Source organism: Rattus norvegicus, chromosome 11, assembly GCF_036323735.1.
Source record: "Rattus norvegicus strain BN/NHsdMcwi chromosome 11, GRCr8, whole genome shotgun sequence".
NCBI classification, from domain to species: domain Eukaryota; kingdom Metazoa; phylum Chordata; class Mammalia; order Rodentia; family Muridae; genus Rattus; species Rattus norvegicus.
The window spans coordinates 81,317,193-81,343,097 of NC_086029.1; the positions used below are offsets into that span (position 1 = coordinate 81,317,193).

A 25,905-nucleotide genomic window follows, 5' to 3' on the forward strand; every position below is an offset into this window, starting at 1 on the left:
CCTGGACCTCTTTGTTGGAGACTTGATTACAGCTTCAGTCTCATTGGGTGATATTGCCCTAAGTTGTTACACCCTCTTAATCTTATAGGTCATGTGTGTCTACTCACTTAAGAGCTCTTCTGTGTTTTGGGAACATAAGTTTCAAGTGTACTCCATGATTTTCTATGTTTTATTGGACTCTGTAGTAACCTCCCTTTCTTCATCTCTAACTCCTATGCCTACTCTCTCTTTCTTGTCGTTAATTTGGCTGAGGGTTTGCCAATCTTGGTTATTTATCAAATACCCATCCGTTTTATTAAGTCTATGTTTAGTTCTTTTAGTCTGCAGGTCATTAACTGTTGCCCCAATCTTTACGATGTCTTTCCACCTTCCATTTTGGGACTGGGATTGTTACCATTTTTCTAGGACCCCGGGTGTATCGTTAGGTTCTTTGGATCTGATGGCGCGAGCTGCCACCACCACCGTGCTGCAGTTTATTCATAAAAGCATAACCTCCAGAATATCTTCAGAATGCCCTCAGCACGCCCCACCCCCACCCCCAGCTTGACTTACTGTCTTCTGTTTTTCTACCCCTTTCCTGGGATTCTTTTCACTTCCTCTGGATTTCCAAAGCTGTCTCTATTCTCTTTTTTCCCAGTCACACAGAAACAGCCTCTACTCTGCTTTTGCAGACATCTTGTTATTCTATAATTTTAGTCCTTTAAGCCTATAGCCATTCTCTACATCCTTCCTTTGCTTCTGTTTTAAGTTTTATTTATTTTATGATGTTTTGAGATAGGGTCCACTATGCCACCCTGGATGTTCTGGAACTCATTATGTAGACTAGGATGGCCCAGAATTCACAGAGATCCATGTGCTGCTGTCCCTGAGTGCTGGATTAAATTTGTGTGTCACCATACTTGGCTTGTTTTTATCTTTAACAATATTTTTCCAAATAAAATTTATATACATTTAAATATTAGCAGGATAATCTTAACAAAATACTGTATCTTTGTAATTCTATCACAACAGAAGACATTTTTATTTGCCAGAACGCTCTCATACACTTCTCTGTAGTTAATTAATTCTTGTTATTGTTGTTTGGGAAAAACAATGTTTTGAGGTATTTAGGTCTTAAATTGGTATGGAAACTTGAGTTTTTCTAAGGATATATATAAAACCATCAGAGAATCTCAGATCTTTTGCTAAGCATTAGCAGTGCAAGATGCCACATTCTGACTCAGCTCATGGAAGACCCTGAGACAGGCCAAACAGATTGTCAGGAGCAGTCAGCTGTCTGCTGGGTAGCTTTGATGGAGGGGAGGGAAATGGAAGCGTGGTGCATGCTGGCTATGCCAGTGGCTAACTCGCAGAACTACACACTCCACCTGGTAGAGGTTACTGTCTAAAATCCTGTCTCAGCAGAGCCGCTAGAGCACTGAGCTCCGACCCTCCATCTCTGTAAACAGTGTCTGAGCACCTTGGTTGCTCTATAGCCTCACTGTCACCTTTCTTGTACTGTGGCTCTACTCACTGTCACCTTTCTTGTACTGTGGCTCTATCTGGATACCCAGTGTCTTAATCTGCATTCTGTGACTAACAACAATATTGAGTACTTTGTTGTGTGTGTATTGACCATAAAGTCTTTTTGTGAAGAGTCTTTCAAGCCCATTTCTCACTGGGTGGTTTGTTACTAAGTTGTAGGTGTTTGCTGTACATCTGGATACAGGTTCCAGACAAATATTTTCCCCAGGCCATGACTGCTAACACTTTCTTTGGATGGATAGCTGCTCCTAGGTTTGATGAAGTCCAACTTCTTTCTTTTATAGTCTCTGTGATCAGCAGGATATCCGTGTGTGTGTGTGTGTGTGTGTGTGTGTGTGTGTGTGTGTGTGTCTTCCTCAGTTGCTCCCCACTTTATTTCCCAGCACTGCCTTGCTCACTGAGCTGGCTAGAATGGCTGGCAGTAAGCTCAGGGAACCCTCCTGTCTCTGCCTTCCCAGGGCATGATTACAAGTGTGAGCTGCCATGCCCAGGCTTTAAATGGATTCTAGGAGTCTGTCTAAACTCAAGTCCTTCAGCTCGACTGAGCTGTCCCAGCCCCAGAGATACAGTTTCAGGAGACTTATACCTTTACTGTTGTTTCTTCTTAAACATACTTTTAGCTTAATCAGAAATCTAAAAAATAATAAATACAATTTAAAAATCAGTGCATTAGTATTTTATTTAATAAATCTTCCTAAGTGGAAACGCAACTTTAAATTGTAAATTTAAAATAAATGGTGTTTTGGCATTGGTTTTTTTTTTTTTTTTTTTTTTTTTTAAAAAAAACAACAGGGTTTCATTCTGTCCAAATTGCCCTAGAATTCTTGATCCTCCTGTTTCCATCTCTCAAGTGAAAGGATTACAGGCATGTAGTAGCGTGTCTGGCTAAGATACAGTGCTCATCTGATAGTCAATTTGGTTCGTAAATATAATTTTTATGAGTTATAAAGTCATGTCATGATGTACCAGAACATAAGATGACAACTGGATACGATCACTTAACATCTGTAAAACAGACGGAACATTTCGGTTCACTTGTAAAACAAGCAAACCTGCACGTGAGCGCAGGCAGCTGTAAAGACTTGTCACATTCCATATTGATAAGGGTGATTTCAGGTGGGTGGTACTCTTGTTCCTAATCAGCCAGCTACCCCTGTAGTATGTCCAATAAACCTCTTTCCTTTTCTTTTCTTTTCTCCTTCATTTTTTTTGAGACAGGGCTTCTGTGTGTAGCTCTGGCTGTCCAGGACTCTCTGTGGACCCGTCTAGCTTACACCTCAGGCCTGCCTGCGCCTGCCTCTGCCTCCCGAGCCTGCGATTGATGTCGTGTATTCCACCACCAACTTAAATTTATTTTCTTAATAACAAACACAAGGTCCTACTTTATAGGCAATAATATAAAGATCTATCTGCCCAAAATATGAACTACATACATGAAAAAGCATATTTATCTTCCGGCCTGCCCGCCACAGGGATCACTTAACTTAAAAGCAAAAACAAAACAAAAAGTAAAAGCTCAGTATAATTATAAATTTATCTGAAGAAAACGTTCCCTAACTTAATATTTAACAATTCACAGTACACAAAAGTTGGTAAAGTAGCACAATGAATACAATGTTTCATTGATAATCTTTTTAAGATTTGTCTGAAAGCACAGACCTTAATGTATCCTGTGTGTTTCAACACAGCAGAGTCAGGCCAAGGTGACCAAGTGTCAGAGCTACCTGGAGCAGGACAAAGGCCACACCAGAAGAATTCTTTTGGGAGGCAGGTTACATAGCTCAATGACTGAGAGCTTGCCTGGCATATGCATTGCTGTACTTTGCTTTTTATTGCTGTGATAAACATTTTGACCGAAATGTTTCCCTAACGGGGAAGAAGGGCTTGTTTTTATTTGGTTTATATTCCTACGGCACCGTTCACAGGCCGTCAAGGCAGGAACCCGCAGGCAGGACTGAAGCAGAGGCCATGGAAGAATGACCACCCTTTACTGGTTTGCTTTCCACACAAGTGAGGACCACGCGCTCAGGGGGAGCACTACCCATTAGTCTGGAGACTCTTACTTCAGTCAGTAAACAAGAGAACCCCACAGATTGGCCTACAGGCAAATCCTATTATGGAGGGATTTTTTCCATTATGGTTCCCTGCTCCCAAATGACTTTATAGTTTGTGTCAAGTATGACAAAAACTAACCAGCACCCTCAATTTAATCCCCATCTCCACAAGTAAAGAAGTAATCTTCCTACTGCTGCCAGAAAAAAATATGTATATTTCCAAAGTTACCAAATGCTTCTTTGTAACACACACAAATACATCCTGGAAGTTGGTAGACTCCTGTCATAATTTATTTTTACCCAAAAATGTCAGTCTCCTTCACAAACTATCTCTACAGGTGCTCGAATACACCGGCAGCTTCTCTACAGCAAGATGCTGGTGTGGTATAGAGCTCAGTGGGGTTTAGGAGGAAGCGTCCTAGAATTGCACATCAGGACCGTCTCACTGTAACTGAAAATATAAGTTTCAATGTCTCCATTGAAGACACAGCAACCACCCACTTCACAGAGCCATGTGAACCCAAACAGAAAATGCAACCCCAGAGCAGAACCTCGTACAAGCATCAGTAAGTTATCACTACAGTAAAAATGTGGTCTCAGGAGAGCATTTGATTAAGTCCATTTCAACCGAGCTTGTGTATCAGTCATTTACTGAACGCCACGCAATGTTCTAGGTGTTAAGAATATTAAGTATAAATAAAGGATGGTCCCTTGCTTTTAAAAAATTGAGGTTTTTTGAATAAAATTAATTCAGTGGGTAGAGTTAGAGAGGTAAGTCTTTTTGATTCCAGAGGCTCAGGCTGCCGCCCAGGGTTGACCTTGAACACATAAGCCTCCAGGGTGCTAAGATTATAAATACTCTATCAATCGGAGCTGGATGGGCTTTTCCTACCAGTGGCTTAGTAGTTCCTTAGTTTCCTGGGTTTGTAGTCACATCAACAGAAATAAATGTTTAGTCAGTAACATAAAGCTGCTTAAAATGATCTTATCAAAAACCAGGTCTCAGCTGGGCAGTGGTAGCCCATGCCCTTGATGCCAGCGCTCTGGGGGCAGAGGCAGGAGGATCTCTGAGTTTGAGGCCAGCCTGGTCTGCAGAGTGAGTTCCAGGACAGCCAGGGTTATGGAGAAACCCTGTCTTGAGTCTCTGTATCTCACTGATGGAAGGCACAGTGCCACTAAGTAAAGCAAAGGTGATGAGTGCCACTCACCAAGTGAGATGGGAACACTTGAATCTGGACGCTAAGAAAAATTTGTAATTTTTACAAATTTATTTCTGGGAGATTCTGTGGGTGCTGGGACTTGTGGTAGTATTTTTTTTTTAATTAAACAAACATTTTTATCAGCACATACTATTTCACATATTGAGGCATTTTTTAAAGACATTTTCATACAGTTAATTATGTCATGTACTTTGGCCACTATCCCCATGCCTTTTAGTGGTTTAAAACAGAGTTTTGCCTGTTATCAGGCTCAGGATCCTTTGGCCTGCGTCCAAGTGAGAGATTAAAGTAGGTACTACTATGCTAAATTTGTAAATCATTTAAAAAATATACACAAACATTAAGATGGTTAAATCTGGCTAGGCAAGATGGCGCACACCTTTAATTCCAGCACTCAGGAGGCAGAGGCAGGCAGATCTGAGTTCAAGGCTTACCTGGTCTACAGAGCAAGTTCTAGGCCAGCCAGGGTTATATAATGAGATGCTGTCTCAAAAAACAAAAGCAGGGGCTGCAGAGATGGCTCAGTGGTTGAGAGCACTGACTGCTCTTCCAGAGGTCCTGAGTTCAAATCCCAGCAACCACGTGGTGGCTCACAACCATCTATAATGGGATCTGATGCCCTCTTCTGGTGTGTCTGAAGACAGCTACAGTGTGCGCATATACATGAAATAAATAAACCTTCAAAAAACAAACAAACAAAATAAGAAACAAGATCAAAAGATGTATAAATCTAAGAACTGAAATCTAAGCATGTGTTGTTCGTACTGAAGGTTCCAAGAGCTAAGAGACTCTTTAGGAGGCCTGAACACTATCTAGCTAAATCAATCCTAGTCTGATTATCATGCCTAATATTTACACAGATTTTATGGTCACTTAAAAAACTTTCAGATTCAGGATATTTGACATTTAGAACTATTGCCAGAGTAATAAGCAGTACAAAGATTATACTGAGAATGGAAGCTCAGAGAGATTAAACAGCTTAGTACCCGCAGAAGACAGAGACTCAGAACCAAGAGCTCCGACTCCATGCCTGCTCCTTGACTGAACAGACAGCAACTCTAACCCAACTCTATTAATCTGTGCCTTTGATAGAAAAACAGGACGGTACAGCATTCACTCCCTGTACCTGAGGAGTGAAATAAAGTATCACATATAACGTCTACCTTGAATATTCGTGAGGAACTAGTTTCATGATCCCAGGATTCTTCAGATACCCAAATCCAGGGAGACCGATGTGATGCCAAGTAAGGTGTCAAAGCATTTCCATCAAGTCTACGGATACCTATGCATTTTTGTTGACACTGCTAAGAAAGGGTCTCATGTAGCCCAGGCTGGCCTTGAACTCCCTGTATTGCTGAGGATAGTCTTCTCACAGGCTAGGATTACAAGAATGCACCACCCTACCAGCAGGGTTTGTTTGAGACAGGGTTGTCTATGATGAGTTTAAATTCCCGGGTTCAAGCCATCTTCCTGCTTTAGCCCTCTGACAACAGGGTAGAGGAGGTGAAAATACAGACACATGTCACCAAAGCTGATGACACTCTGCCTATGTATTTTATCACCCCTCAATCATTCATATTGCCTAATATAATAGACAGGGCATGGGAAGAGTTGCTGTGCTGCACAGTTTAGGGAATGGTGATGAGAAAAAAAGTGTGCATCTTTTTTTCCCTGAATACTTTCAATCCACACTTGGTTGAATCCATGAAAACAGAGGGTCAGCTATATTGACATATATGTAACAGATTAAAATTTCTAGTATTTCTGAAATAACAATTTGGCTCTGAAAAAGAGAAAATCTAGAAAGCAGCCTAATTAGTGACCATAACCAGAGAATATGACAGAGACTGCAATGTGTCAGTTCTATCCCTTCTAACTCCTTTGGAGAGAAATGACATCTTTATGCTAGTTAGGTTTCCCATTTACTCAGAAACCTGAAAGAACAATTTCCCATTAGTTCAAGCCTTTTATCTGTTAGCAAATATTCACTCAAGTCTTTTGCCACATAATGTAACTAATACTTTATGTATTTAAAACAATGTATGTACTATAGTATTTTCAAACACAAATTAAGCCATTCTCAGAACTAAGGAACAGGTCACAGAGAAGCAGGTCCTGCAAACAGTACCTCAGCCCTCAATCACAGCACACCATTCATTACCGTCTCCTCAGGCAGATCTTCAGACACACACCTGCGTCCGCCATCATCAGCTCACACTCAGTCCCCACAGCAGCGGCAGAAATCTCATGCTCCTACTCTGATATTTCGGGAGAGGGGAGTTTCCCTCAAGGATCACGAACTCCAACAGAAAGTCAACTGTGTATACGGCTGCCCCGCTCACCTGTCCCCGGCCAGTCATCCAGAGACCGACACTGAACTGAGGGTGCTCTCAGTGCGTATGGCTACAGTGTGACTGTCAGTCTCTTTGCTGCATTAGCTTACGCTTAAGCAACTAGGTTAGAGCTGTTGTCCAGCCTTCCTCTAGTGTCCAGCCTTTGATCTACCAGCCAGACTAAGCACCCTGGGGTGTCATCACAAAGATCTTTCTGACGATTTTACCTGGAGGAAAGCAGTATTTGTCTGATTAAATCAGTGCTTCTTTCATTCAACAACTATTTTCTGAGTAAGGCCTGTGTGTACCACATGCTCAGCTGAATACCAGAGGGAGGGGGGTCTGCAGCCAAGGGTGGAGCTGAGAGCCCGTGGGAGAACTAGCACTGTCTACCCACAAGTCCTGCTACATGTAAGTGCAATTTTCAGACGGCTCAGAGGACTCCTATGCAATGTGAAACACTAAAATCTTTCATTGTAATAATTTCTAATAAAGCCTTAAAGTCATAATAAATTGTCTTTTCTGAACATGGTACATATTTAATATACCATACCAATGCCTGGCTATATCTGCTTTTAGAAGCCACACGGACGTTTGTTGATCTATTTTAGTATTTCTATCTAGACAATTGCAAAGCAAGCTCATCTGGCTTGTGGTTTCAGCAAAAACTGATTGGTTCCAAACAAAGGCCTAGGAAGTTCTCTCCTGAGTAAAGTCCACGAGCATCACAACATCTTCACTGGGCATCTACTTCACCTTTGGAAGACTTTTAAGTTGAATTCCTACACTTAAGATTGCTCCACACACACAGTTGGGAGTGCCAAGTAGATGATCTTACACGGCATGTGACATGTCACTAAGGAGTTCATAGACTAAAAGATCCTGAAGTAATGTCAACATGAAAAAAAGCCAACCCCTCCTTATGTTTATAAAGGAAAGTGAAGGGAATGCTCAGGAGGCTGTGAGTCAGCGAGCTTTTCAGAGGCACAGCTAAGGTCAGTGTTCAAGCCATTTGAGCCAGTGAATTTTAACTGGTGGCCGTCAGGGACAGTGCTAGTATTTGGCTACCTGTAAACATTTCCTGCGCTGTTGTCTCGAGGGGGTAGAGGCCAGGATGCTGCCAACTATCCACAAAAGAGGGAACATCATGGGCCAGGATGCTCCATACACAAAATACGGACGGAACAGCCTCTCGGGCCAGAGAACTGCGACTTAGACTGCACTTTGTAGGATTTTGTAACCAATTCATATTTGATACAAGCATTTTGAAGCCAGGCAATTTAAGAATAAAGTTTGTTTGATTTTCTCTGTGACACAAGAATAAAACACACTTACCAGGAGCCAAATCCCAAGGGTCTCCGTTCATAATCTGGCAGATCTGGAGCAATCTTACAAGCTTGTATGTTCAGGTATTTAAATATGTGGATTTTGCCTTTTATGCATATCTAAATAAAATAACAAATACAGCCAATTACTACTCATCTGAAATATAAGTATTCTTTTAAGAAGATTAACATTATTTTAGTGTGCGGGGGTTTTGCTAGCATGCACGTCTGTGTGCCATGCGCATGCCTGGTACTCACAGAGGCCAGGAGAGAATATTAGATCCCCTTGCACTAGAGCTCCAAACAGTTGTGAGCAGATCTGTGGATGCTGGGTCACTAGTGGGACCAGGTCCCCTGGAAAAACGGTCAGTGCTCTTAACTGATGAGCCGCCTCTCCAGCCGCCCGAGACGTTCTCTCTCTCTCTTTTTAAATGATGACTAGCTTTTGGTGTAACATAACTGGGTTTTTAAGGCACCTCTATTAAACACACACTGATTAGTTATACACAGTCAGGACGTTACAGACTCTAGGTATTAATCATGCATAATTATATTGTACATGCTAATCTCTGCAGGAAAGAATTAGCAATGATAAAATTATGAAATTTATGCACATACCATTTTTGATGTTTCCTGTCTCATGAGTCAAACAAATTCTTTAGGCTGATGAAATGCTCTATAATTTTGAGTCTAAAAATGCTTATGTGTTAAAAGCTTAGTTGTCAGCTGACTTTTAGCAGTAACTGGATCAAGTGGGCTCTAATGTGATCAGTGAATTAATGCAGGCTGACTTGCTTCATGGCTACACCCACTGACAGGAGCCTGGGCTGGGCTGGAGGAAGGCAGCACTAGGGTAGGCCTTTGAAGGGGATACCTGGTCCCTGAAGTCCTCTCTGTCCCCGTCCCTGGCTGTTGTGAGGTGAGCGGCCTCCTCTACCACATGCTCCTGTTGCCATGATGCCGTCTCACCACAGGTCCATAGCAACAGAGCCAGATGGCTGAAACCTCTGAAACTAGGAGCCTTACTTACTTCTTCTAACTTACTTTCTCTTGAAACTTACTTTGTCACTGATTAAAAACTGACTAATACAAAACCTTTTTTGTAGTTATGAAGTTCTATAACTTTTACAGATTCTATGACCATCATAAGTGAGGGTTCCCTGGAACCCACATAAAGGCAGAGAGAACCAACTCCAAGAACTTGTCCTCTGAATTCCACATGTCAGAGCACATGTGCACAGATTCTATGGAAAAAAATAACTTTTAAGAAAGTTCAAAGTTGTTGGGGATTTAGCTCTGTGGTAGAGCGCTTGCCTAGCAAGCGCAAGGCCCTGGGTTCAGTCCCCAGCTTCAAAAAAAAAAAAAAAAAAAAAAAAGAAGTTCAAAGTTAAAATTATGAGTGTGGCTAATATTTTATGGCTTATAGGATGTAATCTACCTCACAGTTACCACTTTTATTTCAGTTACTCACAAATGGATGAGCCACCTGGTTAAATGAGGCCCTTAACACGACAGGAAGGTGGGAGGCACAGAAGCAGGGGCAGCATGAACACCCTGAAAACTCCTTTGGAAGGCTGCTGTCTATGCCATGCATGTTCTCCAGCTCAAGCCTCCATAGGACTCAACTCTCATTAGGAAACTCAACTCTCATTAGGAAACTAGCTTCCTTATTGCTGTTAGCTTTTGTTGTTGTTGCTTTCCGAGAGTTTCTCTGTGTAGCCCCGGCTGTCTTAGAGATCTACTTGCTCTGCCTCCAAGTGCTGGGATTAAAGGCGTGCACCAGCACCACCTGGCCAGAAAACTAATTTCTGAGAAACTCTTCAATTTAAAGTGCTTGAGGATAGGGGAGAAAGGGAAGGCATAGTCAACAAAATGGCTTGATGTGTGAGCCTTAGGGCCTACGTTTGGATCTTCAGTGCCCACATAAATACACCAGACCTGGGACGGTGGAGACAGGAAGGTCTCAGGCTAGCTCAGTCACTGAACTCCAAATTCTGTGAGAGATTTTGTCTCCAAAACCAAACAAACCCAGTAAGGTGGAGAGTGACTGAGGAAGACACCTACCGTTAACCTCTGGTGCGCATAAACACACACACATACACACACGCCAAAGTAATGAGAGGAAAATGCTTTCAGAAACATCAAAATCTTTCTTTCGTCCCCTTTATTAAGGGAGTGTATGGAGGACAGACACAGTGATATACAGAGAACCTCCTTTAACTTTCCAACAGCCAACAGGAGTTGCCTTCAGCAGACTTCGCCCATGCTTACCTGTGCAGGAGGCGACTGGAGTGGGTTGTTGTCCAAGGTGATCACTTGGAGGTGCCGGAGGTTCCGGTAACAGACAGGGATTACTGTGATTTTATTGCACGAGAAGTCTAGTCGTATCAAAGGCACCTCTGCCAGCTCTGCAAGAAGGAAAGGGGAAGGAACAAACCCTAATATTTTGAAAACTAGCTTTTACACATGTTTCTAGTTAAATGTGGCAAATTTGAAAAATCATTTCCCTCTATTCCTAGGAACTGACAAGATATAAATAAAATCTGATTGCTTAGAGATAGGAACACTACCAAAACTCAAGCAGTTTGATTCTTTCCCCTCTTTCCAGGGAACTGTTTCCTAGTTCTCAGAAACTAGATAGCATTTCAAAAAAGGAGGCTACTTGGAGGCTTTATAAGCAGCTGAAGTTCCACATACGATGCCTGTATGCACTGTCCCAAGTCACTCCTCAGACAGACACTCACGCACACCCCAGGAACCAGAGAGTTATCGTCTACTGAAAGTATACCAACAGGCTCCGGACTTAGGGAGCGAGGCTCCATGAGAGTGAAGATATGTGGACAGTTGAAACAGGACGGAAAACCAAGGACAACAGCGACTCCACCTGCCCTGCCTTAGCCCCTCCTGCAGGCCAGCAATAAGAAACGCACACAGTTGTAAACAAGAGAAGCCTGATGCGCCTGTATCTGGACAAACTAAACAGTCCCATATGAAAGGACTCTAGATACTGACATGGGGTTTCCCCCAGGAAAATCATGGCCTCTTGCTTAATTACCCTTCAACAATTTCTGCCCAATATACTCAGAACTTCTACGATGCTGTGTGCAGATTGTATATGACTCAGAGAATCTGAGAAGTCCCAACAGCATGTAAGACAAAACCAAAAATGAACTAAGAAAAAAGAAAGAACAAGTACATGGGAACAGAAGGAAAATTTAAAAACCATAATATCTTTAATTTCAGGGAAATACAATATGGAATCACCAAAATATTTTTTCTAAAAAGTTATATAATAGCAATCATTTTATAATGGTAGAAACTGAAAATTCTGAATTTCAGAAATTAAAAAAAATTCAAGACTTGTTTGAATTATTTTACTCTAGAGTAACACAAAACGCTACAGAAACTAATAAGAAAAATCAAAGATTTAGTCACAACATTCAATTTGAAAAATAGGAACAGAAAAGCCAGAAAAGAAATTATCAAAAAGAGGGAGGGGGCCAGCAAGATGACTCAGCAAGCAGGCATGGTGGCACACGGGAGGACGTGGGAACACTTGGGTGGCAGAAGCAGGTAGACCCCTGTGAATTTGCGCCAGCCTTGTTTACATAGAGTTCCAGAACAGCTAGGGCTACACAGGAAGCACAGGGAGACTCTGCCTTATTCAAAGAAAAAAAGACTCAGTAGATAAAACCTCAGAAGGAAAAAAGGAACTTGCTCTGAGTCTGAAGAGGTTAACCCTTGAAACCACAAGAAAGAAGGAAGGAACAAAGTTGTCATCTGACCATATACCTGCATGGTGGCACATGAACACACACCCAAATAAATAAATATAAGATGGGGGGAAAGGCATAACAATTGTCTCAAGACTACAGTCTGAAGAGGCCTATGTAACCAGCGTGTGCAGTTAGCCCATATGACAGCAACAGCATCAGAGACGCTTAGTAAGCAGGAAAGTGGGACGCTCTTCAAGTCTTCCAGACAGAAACGGCTGGCAAGTCCGCTAGGTGCAGCAGCTGTAACACTCAGGAGGCTGAGGCGGAAGGACTGCGAGAACCTGGCTGCAATGGTGTGAGGCCAGCCACAAGTATAAAGCAAGATTATGCCTCCAAAGCACGCACACACATGCACGCTAACAAACACCCTCCTTCCCAAACCATTATTTAAAAAGTCAAGAAATACTAGAGGAAATAGCCAACAAACCTAATGAAAATGCCCCTGGCCACTGAAACTTGAATACTGGGAGTGAAGTTGGGGGTGGAGATAACATGAGGCAAAGAAATATCAGTACTTACTCTGAGCTTTTAAATATCTTTTGAATGATATTTAGTGAAAAGTAAATACAAATGAGAATGGTTATGCAACAAAAGATACGGAGAGCTGAACGCCAAGAAGTGCAGACATCCTGAGACCGCAGGACAGACTGCCACTTCTGTACACCTCTGCCCACATCCCCTATCCGAGGGGAAACTGCACAGTGCCTCTGGACACAGGAATATAGGAACTGTCAGCTGCCGGTTCCTGCGGTTCTGGTCTGTGCCCAGGACTGAACTGAACTGGCCAAACAGCTCCCTGCATCCAAATCCCATGGGGGAAAGAATTGGACCCTCAGAAGTGTGGACACTCCTGAGAAGTCAGAGGAGGCTACCCTCTGCCCACAGTCCAGACCCAAGAGGGAATCGCCTAGAGCCAACTGTGCCCGCTGGGTGCAAGGACCTAGGAACAATCAGGGGCTGGACCCTTTGACTCCTGCCCGCGCCTAGAGCTGAAAGACAGTCACCAGGAGCACATACACACCTGAGAGCAGAGCACCTGTTCTCAGAAAAGGCTGAAAGAAAACAGGAAAACAGTTCTACAGGAGTGCTGACACAGAGGCCTATAGGAGGGTCAAGAAACTCTCAGAAACAGCAAAACAAGCAAACACCACAGACAGGCCAATGGCTAGAGGCAAGCGCGGGAACCTAAGCAACAGAAACCAAGACTACTTGGCATCATCAGACCACAGTTCTCCCACCAAAGAAAATACTGGATATCCAAACACACCGGAAAAACAAGATTTAGATTTAAAATCACATTTTATGATAATGATGGAAGACTTTAAGAAGGACATAAAGAACTCCCTTAAAGAAATGCAGAAAAGGGGCTGGGGATCTAGCTCAGTGGTAGAGCGCTTGCCTAGCAAGCACAAGGCCCTGGGTTCGGTCCCCAGCTCCGAGAAAAAGAAAAGAAAAAAAAAAAGAAAGAAATGCAGAAAAACATAAGTAAACAAATAGAAGCCCTTAAAGAGGAAACACAAAAATCCCTGAAAGAATTACAAGAAAACACAACCAAACAGGTGAAGGAATTGAACAAAACCGTTCATGATTGAATTTTTTATTTCAAAACAATAAAGAAAGCACACAAAGGGAGACAACCCTGGAAATAGAAAACCTAAGGAAGAGACAAGGAGTCGTAGATACAAGCATCACCAACAGAATACAAGAGATAGAAGAGAGAATCTCAGGGGCAGAAATTACCATAGAAAACATTGACACAACCGTCAAAGATAATGAAAAATGCAAAAAGCTCCTAGGCAAAAACATTCAGGAAATCCAGGACACGATGAGAAGATCAAACCTAAGGATAATAGGTATAGAAGAAAATGAAGACTCCCAACTTAAAGGGCCAGTAAATATACTCAATAAAATTATAGAAGAAAACGTTCCAAACCTAAAGAAAGAGATGCCCATAAACATACAAGAAACCTACAGAACTGTAAATAGATTGGACCAGAAGAGAAAGTCCTCCCCTCACATAATAGTTAAAACACCAAATGCACAAAACAAAGAAAGAATATCAAAAGCAGTAAGGGAAAAAGGTCAAGTGACATATAAAGGCAGACTTATAAGAATTACACCAGACTTCTCACCAGAGACTATGAAAGCCAGAAGATTCTGGACAGATGTCATACAGACTCTAAGAGAACACAAATGCCAGTCTAAGCTACTGTATCCGGCAAAACTCTCAATTAACATAGATGGAGAAACCAAGGTATTTCATGACAAAACCAAATTTACACAGTATCTTTCTATAAATCCAGCCCTACAAAGGATAATAGATGGAAAACTCCAATACAAGGAGAGAAACTACACTGTACAGAAAGCAAGAATATAATCTCCTTGCAACAAAACCAAAAGAGAGACACACAAACATAATTCCACCTCTAACAATAAAAATAACAGGAAGTGACAATCACTATTCCTTAATATCTCTCAACATCAACAGACTCAATTCCCCAATAAAAAGACATAGACTAACAGACTGGATACATAAAGAAGACCCAGCATTTTGCTGCCTACAGGAAACACAACTCAAAGACAAAGACAGACACTACCTCAGAGTAAATGGTTGGAAAACAACTTTCCAAGCAAACAGCCTGAAGAAACAAGCTGGAGTTGCCATTCTAATATCGAATAAAATTGACTTTCAACCAAGAGTCATTAAAAAAACATAAGGAAGGACACTTCATATTCATCAAAGGAAAAATCCACCAAGATGAACTCTCAATCCTAAATATCTATGCTCCAAATGCAAGGACACCTACATTCATAAAAGAAACCTTACTAAAGCTCAAAGCACACATTGCACCTCACACAATAATAGTAGGAGATTTCAACACCCTACTCTCATCAATGGACAGATCATGGAAACAAAAATTAAAAAGACATAGAGAAACTAACAGAAACTATGAACCAAATGGATGTAACACATATCTAAAGAACATTTCATCCTAAAACAAAAGGATATACCTTCTCAACACCTCATAGTACCCTCTCCAAAACTGACCACATAATCAGTCACAAAACAGGCCTCAACAGACAAAGGAAGATTGAAATAATCCCATGCATCCTATCACATCACCATGGACTAAGACTGGTCTTCAATAACAACAATATTGACAGAAAGCCCACATATGCATGGAAGTCAAACAACTCTCTACTCAATGACAACTTGGTCAAGGAAGAAACAAAGAAAGAAATTAAAGACTTCTTAGAATGTAATGAAAGGGAAGATACAACATACCCAAACGTTTGGGACACAATGAAAGCTGTGCTAAAAGCTGAGCTAAGAGCTGTGCTCATAGCTTTGAGTGCCTGCAAAAAGAAACGGGAGAGAGCATATATCAGCATTTTGACAGCACACCTAAAAGCTCTAGAACAAAAAGAAACAAATAAACCCAAGAGGAGTAGAAAGCAGGAAATAAACTCAGGACTGAAATCAGGCAAGTAGAAACAAAAAGGACTATACAAAGTATCAACAAAACCAGGAGCTGGTTCTTTGAGAAAATCAACAAGATAGATAAACCCTTAGCCAGACTAACCAGAGGTCACAGAGAATGTATCCAAATTAACAAAATCTGAAATGAAAAGGGAGATATAACAACAGAACCTGAGGAAATTAAAAAATCATCAGATCCTACTACAAAAGCCTATATTCAACAAAACTGGAAAATCTGGAGGAAATGGACAATTTTCTAGACAGATACCAGGTACCGAAGTGAAATCAGGAACAAATAAACCATCTAAACAACCCCATAACTCCTAAAGAAATAGAAGAAGTTATTAAAAGTCTCCCAACCAAAAAGAGCCCAGGGCCAGATGGGTTTAGAAGAATTCTATCAGACCTTCATAAAAGACCTCATTCCAATACTATCCAAACTATTTCACAAAATTGAAACGGATCACTACCGAATTCCTTCTATGAAGCCACAATTACTCTTATACTGAAACCACACAAAGACCCAACAAAGAAAGAGAACTTCAGACCAATTTCCCTTATGAATATTGACACAAAAATACTCAATAAAATTCTTGCAAACAGAATCCAATAACACATCAAAATGATCATCCATCATGATCAAGTAGGCTTCATCCCAGGGACGCATCCCAGGGATGGTTTAATATATGGAAATCCATCAACGTAATCCATTATATAAACAAACTCAAAGATAAGAACCACATGATCATTTCATTAGATGCTGAGAAAGCATTTGACAAAATTCAACACCCCTTCATGTTGAAAGTCCTGGAAAGATCAGGAATTCAAGGCCCATATCTAAACATAGTAAAAGCAATATACAGCAAACCAGTAGCTAATATCAAACTAAATGGAGAGAAACTTGAAGCAATCCCACTAAAATCAGGGACTAAATAAGGCTGCCCACTCTCTCCCTACTTATTCAATATAGTACTCAAAGTCCTAACCAGAGCAATCAGACAACAAAAGGAGGTCAAAAGGATACAAATTGGAAGGGAAGAAAACAAAATATCACTATTTGCAGATGATATGATAGTATACTTAAGTGACCTCAAAAGTTCCACCAGAGAACTACTTAACCTGATAAAAAAACTTTAGCAAAGCGTCAGGGTATAAAATTAACTCAAACAAATCAGTAGCCTTCCTCTACTCAAAGGATAAACAGGCTAAGAAAGAAATTAGGGAGATGACACCCTTCACAATAGTTCCAAATAATATAAAATATCTTGGTGTGACTTTAACCAAGCAAGTGAAAGATCTGTATGACAAGAATTTCAAGTTTCTGAAGAAAGAAATTGAAGAAGACCTCAGAAGATGTAAAGATCTCCAATGCTCATGGATTGACAGGATTAATATAGTAAAAATGGCCATTTTGCCAAAAGCAATCTACAGATTCAATGCAATCCCCATCGAAAATTTCCACTCAATTCTTTATAGAGAGAGAAAGAACAATTTGCAAATTTCATTTGGAATAACAAAAAACCCAGGATAGCAAAAACTATACTCAACAATAAAAGAACTTCTGGGGGAATCACCACCCGTGACTTCAAGCAGTATTACAGAGCAATAGTCATAAAATCTGTGTGGTATTGGTATAGAGACAGGCAGATAGATCAGTGGAACAGAATTGAAGACCCAGAAATGAACCTCACACACCTGTGGTCATTTGATCTTCAACAAAGGAACTAAAACCATCCAATGGAAGAAAGATAGCATTTTCAACAAATGGTGCTGGTTTAACTGGAGGTCAGCATGTAGAAGAATGCAAATTGATCCATTCTTATCACCATGTACAAAGCTTAAGTCCAAGTAGATCAAGGACCTCCATATCAACCCAGATACACTTAAACTAATAGAAGAAAAAATGGGGAAGAGTCTCGAACACACGGGCACTGGGGAAAATTTCCTGAACAAAACACCATAAAACTGCAAAGCTTCTGTAAGGCAAAGGACACTGTCACTAGGACAAAACAGCAACCAACAGATTGGGAAAAGATCTTTACCAATCCTACATCTGATAGAGGGCTAATATCCAAAATATACAAAGAACTCAAGAAGTTAGACTCCAGAGAGCCAAATAACCCTATTAAAAATGGGGTACAGGGCTAAACAAAACATTCTCAGCCGAGGATTATCGAATGGCCAAAAAGCACCTAAAGAAATGTTCAACATCCTTAGTCATAAGGGAAATGCAAATCAAAATAACCCTGAGATTCCACCTCACACCAGTGAGAATGGCTAAGATAAAAAACTCAGGTGACAGCAGATGCTGGCGAGGATGCCGAGAAAGAGGAACACTCCTCCATTGTTGGTGGGATTGCAGACTGGTACAACCATTCTGGAAATCAGTCTGGAGGTTCCTCAGAAAATTGGACATTCCACTACCTGAGGACCCAGCTTATACCTCTCCTGGGCATATACCCAAAAGATGCTCCAACATACAACAAAGACACATGCTCCACTATGTTCACAGCAGCCCTATTTATAATAGCCAGAAGCTAGAAAGAACCCAGATGCCCTTCAACAGAGGACTGGATTTAAAAAATGTGGTACATCTACAGAATGGAGTACTACTCAGCTATCAAAAACACTGATTTCATGAAATTCATAGGCAAATGGATGGATCTGGAAAATATCATCCTGAGTGAGGTAACCCAATCACAAAGCTCGAATTACTCAAGATGTAATCCACAGGCCACAGGAAGCTCAAGAAGAATGACTGAAATGCAGATGCTCCCACTCCTTCTTAAAAGGGGAAAAAATATCCATAGGAGGGGGATAGGGAAGCAAAGTTTAGAGCAGTGATTCAAGGAATGGCCATTCAGAGCCTGCCCCACATGTGGCCCATATGGCCCATATATATACAGCCACCAAAACTAGATAAGATTGATGAAGCTAAAAAGTGCAGGCTGACAGGAACCAGATATCTCTCCTGAGAGACACATCCAGAGCATGTCCAATACAGAGGTCAATGCTAGCAGCAAACCACTGAACTGAGAATAGGACCCCCTTGGGTGGAATTAGAGGAAGGATTGAAAGAGCTGAGGGAGCTTGCAACCCCATAAGAACAACAATGCCAACCAACCAGAGCTTCCAGGGACTAAACCACTACCCGAAGTCTATACATGGACTGACCCAGGCTCCAACTGCATATGTAGCAGAGAATAGTAGCCTTGTTGGGGCACCAGTGAAAGTGGAAGCCCTTGGTTCTGCCAAGGTTGGACCCCCAGTGCACGGGAATGTCAGGGTTGAAGGGGTAAGGGGGATGTATAGGGGGTATACCTGTACGGGGATTGGGAGGGGGTTGGGGGGGCTTATGGACAGGAAACCGGGAAAGGGAATAACATTTGAAATGTAAGCAAAGAAATACATCTTAAAAAAAAAAAAGATACATCACCAACCAAAAACACAATGCTATAGATTACTAGTTAGTGCTCAAATAAACTTCCTGCCATCTCATGTTAGTTAACATGCTTGTTAAAAGTTTTATAAGAGAGATAAATTAGATGATAAAACTATTCTACTGTACTTGTCATCAAAACCCTGATATTGCCAGGCATGGTGGCACTAACCTGCAATCCCAGGACTCATGAGGCTGAAATGTATGTGTTGAGAAATTGAGGCTAGCCTAGGCTACACTATCAGGGGAAAAAACCCAAACACACACATACAAGATCCCAAACTTTAATATTTTCAGGAATATTTCATCCTACTCCATGAGCAAGCCTTCTTCTAGAAGGTGACTAGGCCCTGATTAAAGGGATGGCCCTAGGGAGAGTTTTGGACCTGACAGTGTGAGTGGATTGGTGGGTATAATCCCAGCTACTCAGGAGTTGAGACACAGGACTGAAAATTTCAGAACAGCCAAAGCAAGGTGACCTGTTTCAAATGAAAATAAAACAAGGGGGGTTGGGGATTTAGCTCAGCAGTAGAGCACTTGCCTAGCGAGCGCAAGGCCCTGGGTTCGGTCCCCAGCTCTGAAAAAAAGAAAAAAAAATGAAAATAAAACAAGAAAAAGTGGGATGGGGAACGTCGTGACAGTAGCACCGTGCCTACTGTGCACAAGGCCCCTGTGTACTTTTCAGTTCCTCAGCTACACTCCATGGAAACCTGAGTATTAGGAGTGGGAGGCAGAGATATGAATGTGTGGGATTATTATGACACAGGTCACAATTCTTGTTTTCTTGGCAACTCCTATCCCTATCCTGAGTTGGTGGCAAATGCCAAAAGGCAATACGGGAGAGGCCTGAGAGCCATGGGGTGGGTGTAAAGGCCACAAGACAAGTTCAGTGACAGCATGGGGACACCAGCTAGAGTGATGGTTGTCTCACTCCATCAAACTGGACTTTGCAGTAAAAGCAAAACCATCACTATTTAACATTTATTATAAACTCTGTCATATCTTATATAACCTAGCTCTTTGTTATGAAAATGTTGCTGCTGTGTTTTCTTCTTTGTTTACATTGGGACACTCATGGTCTCTCTAGTGTGGCAGGTCTTATACCCATGGTTCTCCAGTCTGTCCTGCCAGTGCTGAGGTTATAGGCATTTGCCATCATTTGACTCATTTCTTATTTTAAAATATACATTCTGAAATGTTCATAAATATTTTCTAGAATTTGCTTTGAATTGGTCTAGAGGAATTGGAATTAGGAGGAGACACACACACACACACACACACACACACACACACACACACTTTTTTTTTTAATGGTGATTTTATTTCTGGAAATTTTCTTATATAAATGAACTTTCATGTGCCTGCCACATGCCACCACAATGATCAGTTCTTGGTGATTCTTATTTCATACATATGAAACATATTTATGTGAAAAGAACATATATGAAACATATATATGAAATAATGTATACAAAGATCCATACATATAAAGTGAAATCACCATGAACTGATCCCTGCAGCAGTGCGTGACAAACACATGGAAGCTCTTTTATGTAAGAAACTTTACATGACTAAACTATGCCATTAAAAATGGTTCTCATTCTTATTCTCAGTCTTTCCTTTCATACATTAATGAATATTTGATATATTTTAATTTGTTTAATCATTCTGTCACTCAACATTTGTCATTGTGGGCCTCCTTCACAGCCTTCTGCAGACCTTGTCTGAACGTTTCCAGTGAAGGATAAAATTAAGTTCAACTCCAACTCCCCCGCTGCCACTTAATTTTCACAGTGCCTTTATAAAGCGGACTAACGCATCATATCAGACCACCCCTGCATCAAACACACTCCATTTCTCTCTATAGGCATGCCTGGTTAAATTCACACTGACACTGCCATGAAGGATCAATTACAGTAGCTCATAAGTCAAGAGGATAGAAAAGGAAATCACTGAGCAAGGATTACAAAGATTTTCTCTCAAGGTTTTGTTGTTTGGTTGGTAGTGGGGATTGGGCCTCCAGTCCCGACCCCTAGTCAAGTGCAAGCCCTTATCCCTCTTTTGCCTGTTTGTTGTTTGTTTGTTGTTTTCTCTGTCCCTCAGACTCCTGACTCTCCTCCCTGTAATTCTGACCTGCAGACAGGGTTACTCAGCAGGCCTGTATGATGATCCCCCTGCTGTAGCCTCTCGAGTAGCTGGGGTAACAGGCCCATGCCAGGAGGCCCAGATCTTCAAAATTTAGATCTTTAAAATAAAAACACAAATACCAACAAAACAATTATTTCATAGTTTCTTACCTTCAGGCAAGCGTAGGAGATGATTTCTTCTGACATTAAAGTCTCTCAAGGCTTCCAGATTACCAATTTGGGAAGGTACAGTTTGAATTTCATTGCAGCTCACATCCTATTTCAGAGTACAAAAGGGGGATTATTTTAATTACAAACTTGCCTGCTTTAAACTATTTACAAAATGAGATTAGATTAAAAAAAAAAAAACCAACCTACATTCCTTCCTGATGTGTGTGTGTGTGCACGTGTGTGTATAAAATTCATCCTATATCTGAAAATAATTCAGTTAATACTCTTTTTAATTTATTTTAATTTATAGGTTTTTGACTCATTCTTTATATTTTATATATATTTGTGAAAAAATTGAAATTAAAATAATATGGCTTAAGATATTAATAGAAAGCCTAGAATACTAGATCAAATAAAAATGTTGGTAGAAAGGTAAAGAAGAAAAAGGTGTATTTTACTTTATACTATTCTAATTAAAATAAAAAATGATTAAGGGCTGGGGATTTAGCTCAGTGGTAGAGCGCTTACCTAGGAAGCGCAAGGCCCTGGGTTCAGTCCCCAGCTCCGAAAAAAAGAACCAAAAAAAAAAATAAATAAATAAAAATAAAAATAAATAAAAATAAAAAATGATTAAAAATTATATAGAAAAGCTGTCATTTTTCAAAATACCAGTCAGATTGTTCAAAAATGTAAAATTAAAATGTAAGCAATGACTAATTTTTATCCAACTGCATATAAAGGGAAATACTAAAGCATAAACAACTCAAAAGCTATGGAAAACCAGGCTGGTAGTACCAGTCAGTCTGTCTAACACATGGTCCGGAGGCCTGCTGTAGCTTGCTTTAAAGCTTGGTTTCAATGGGCTTGAAAAAGAAACCAGCTACAGCTTCCAAGATGAATAAATACAAAATTCCATAATTCTGAAACCATCGGTGTGTAGCAGAAGGGAGCCCAAGCAGTACAGGGTTATGTAAAAGCCCTCCAACACACTAGGGAAGGGAAAGAACTAATACACCACCTACAAAGTCAGGCGCTCACCGTGGACCTCCATAAGCTTTCACAGCTGTAAGACTTTTTATTACATTTATTATTTGTGGATCAGAGGAATTAGGGGGAAATAGTTGGGTGTGGAGATCATAGGACAATTTGTGGGATTTGGTTCTTTTCTACCACCTGGCCTCAGGGATAGAACTAGTCTGGCTTGGCTGCAAACACTTTTACTTGTTGACCCATCTTGCTGGCCCCAAACATTGTTTTATCTTTTTCAAAAGAGAAAAGAATATAATTTTTACCTTTCCTATTCATTAATGACTGAAGTAGGATCAAAGATCAGACTTTGAAGTCCAGTGCTCTAAGCATCAAACGTAAAAAGGGCGTAAAAGAAGGTGAGAGGCGCGGACATGGGTCTGTGGGAAGGATGTTAGTACTTTTAGTCTATCTCCCAGAGAACACCTGTGTCAACAGAGTCATTTACTGTCACCCAGAAATGCAGGTGGGAAGGAAAGAGGAGAAGGATGCTGTAAAATGCCATCAGGGAAACCTGAGGCGATGAAGTTATTTCCTCTATCAGAAGTTCCCTGAATAACTGAGGGCATCAACCAACACCTTCTCAAGAAGACTAACAGCAGCACCTCAAACATGTGACTTTCTGCTAAGAATTGGGATTGCATAAGTAGTTAAAAAACTTAAGTGATTTGATGACACAAATCCGGGAAATTTAGGCATGGAGACTGAGTTCAAGGGTACTGCAGGCTATAAAATGACCTTTTACAAAAAATAAAATAAGAATATGATCAAACTATATGATGAAAAATTTTAAATAAAATATAATAAAATGGGAAAAAATAAACAAAAGAACTTAAAGCATAAGTTATACCTACTTCATGCAAACAAGCCAAGTTCTAAAATATACCCCCTAAACATACATTTTGGGCTTTATTTCCAAGACTAGAGATCATAAAAACAGTAGTCTAAAATCCCAACTGTAGATTTTAATGTCTGTGAATTTTTAACATATAAGCTGCTATATTTAAAGTCCTCCTACCAAAGTAATCTAATTTGTCCAGCTACATTTATACCTTACTTTTTCTGTTTACAATCATCTATATTAATAAACCACACCAAAAAGACAGTATTTCTAAATCTCACTGGACAAAGTTACATTTGATCGTTTCAAGTAATAGGAAACAGGCTTTAGCTCCAATCCTATGGAGACACGGCCTGGCACATTATGTCATCTGAGCACTAGTTCCTTAGCTATGAAATGCACACACTATTAGTCCAGCTCATAATAGAACTGTGGGGAATAAATGGTCTGAATCCTACACAAACACAAAACATAAACAGCTAGGAGACGGGTTCCTGGGCCTGGCAGTGGTGGGGCTTTTAAGCCAGCACCTGGGAAGCAGAGGAAAGCAGATCTCTGTGAGTTCAAAGCCAGCATGGTCTCCAGAGCCAAGTTCCAGAACAGCAAAAGCTACACTGAACAATCCTGCCTTGAAGAAAATAAACAAACAAAAAAGAGACGCTCGGGGCTGGGGATTTAGCTCAGTGGTAGAGCGCTTACCTAGGAAGCGCAAGGCCCTGGGTTCGGTCCCCAGCTCCGGGGGAAAAAAAAAAAAAAAAAGAGACGCTTTCTTGTATATTCACAGATAATAGTACATGAAGTCTAACAGAATCCTAGATAATACGTAATAGTCAATGACAGTTGGCTACATATTCCAGAGGTCAAACACACACACAAAATCAGAGTAACTTTAGTAGAAATCATAAAAATATTGATAGAAACATTTTAATTTGAAAACTCAACTACATTATTAACTTATGTCTCAAAAGTTTAGTAATACAGAAATCACTTAATGCTGGATTGAAAATAACCAATGGTGTTTCCCCATTTTGTGTGGCGATATTAAGACTTGTACACCGAAGTCTTGCTTGATTAAATTGTCAAGCCAACACTATAAAATTACTTTAAAAGCAATTTTAATATTCAATTTTTATCATATAGAAGACTACAGACATGTTGTATGATCAAAAAATAAAATGTTAACTTACAAGTTCCGTCAGATGTCTGAGCTGTCCAATTTCTTCAGGAAGGGAGACCAATTTGTTATTGCTAGCGATTAAGACCTTCAGTGGTAAGTTACACAAGTGGACTGGCAATGTTGACAGCTGGTTCCGACTAAGTGAGTAAGTAGAGAAAGAGCAGTCAGATACCATTGAAGGAAAATCTCCATCTTTGTTATTTTGGATACAAAACTAAGTCTTAAAAAGAACAAACAGGATACTAGATTTGAGTTCTGTCAGTTTAATCAATTCCCTGCTGACCAAATTTAGACAGATAGCAAGAATCTTTGTTTATTAAAAAAACATTAAGATATAATAGATATATAAAATATTAAGCATATTTCTTTTAGAATAGAAAGAAATTAAAGTTTAATATGTAAATTTTTAAATTTATTTTATGTATATGAGTACACTGTAGCTGTCCTCAGACACACCAGAAGAGGATCTCAGATCTCATTATAGGTGGTTGTGAGCCACCATGTGGGTGCTGGGAATTGAACTCAGGACCTCAGGAAGAGAAGTCGGTGCTCTTAACCGCTGAGCCGTCTCTCCAGCCTTTCCATGTAAATTTAACTCCAGAGTAATTCTTTTAGGGCCATGTGTTTCCCTATTTTCAAGATCTTTTTTGTTGGTTAACATATTTCATGGATCTTTAAAAAATTTTAATCTAATAATAATCTACTATATGTTTATTAAGAAAAATAGTTCTAGTGTTATTTTTAATGAGATTTTAAGAACTGCTAGAAGGAGTGAATTTTATTTAAGATTTTATTTTTATTTTTAATTAAGTGTATATGTGTGTGTCAGAGTGGGTTTATGTGCATGAGTGCAGTACCCAAAGCAGCCAGAAGAGAGCATCAAATTCCCCTGGAGCTGCAATTACAGGCAGTTGTGGGCTGTCTGACAGGATGATAGGAACTGAACTCAATCCAGGTCCCTGGAAAGGCAGCATACGCTTTTAATGATGGAGTCATCTCACTGGCCTCAGGGATGGATCTTGTTTTTAAGGTATCTAAACTGGGCATCAAAATATTCCCATGGTCCAATGAGATGGCTCAGTGGGTAAAGGCACTTCCCACATAAATATGGCAACCTGAATTCAATCCCTAGAATTCACATAAAAGTGGAAGTAGAGAAATGATTCTGCAAGGTTGCCCTCTGCCTCTGTATATGCATTACAGCGCTCAGCCAAACACAGCATGCACGTACACAATAAAAATAACAATGGTGTGTGTGTGTGTGTGTGTGTGCGTGGTGTGTATGTGTGAGTAGTGTGTGTGGTGTGTCTGTGTGTGGTGTGTGTGTGTGTGGCTGGGGACTGAACCCAGTGCCTGTGCACACCAGGCTAATGTTCCTCCAGCTAAGCTGCAACCCCGTCCATCTTATCTAG

At 40.5% G+C, this 25,905-nt stretch overlaps 1 protein-coding gene across 19 annotated transcripts in view; it reads right to left on the reverse strand.

Moving 5' to 3' along the window:
* The window catches only part of Lrch3 (leucine rich repeats and calponin homology domain containing 3), a 99,759-nt gene that overhangs the window by 39,612 nt on the left and 34,242 nt on the right, over positions 1-25,905 (reverse strand). For all 19 annotated transcript variants that reach the window (XM_063270511.1, XM_063270510.1, XM_039088336.2 and 16 more), the window contains exons 3-6: positions 24,504-24,630; positions 21,450-21,555; positions 10,728-10,864; positions 8,467-8,576 (exon numbers count right to left, since the gene is read on the reverse strand). In XM_063270511.1, the coding sequence (XP_063126581.1) occupies positions 8,467-8,576; positions 10,728-10,864; positions 21,450-21,555; positions 24,504-24,630 (480 nt within the window). The remainder of the gene's footprint in view (positions 1-8,466; positions 8,577-10,727; positions 10,865-21,449; positions 21,556-24,503; positions 24,631-25,905) is intronic.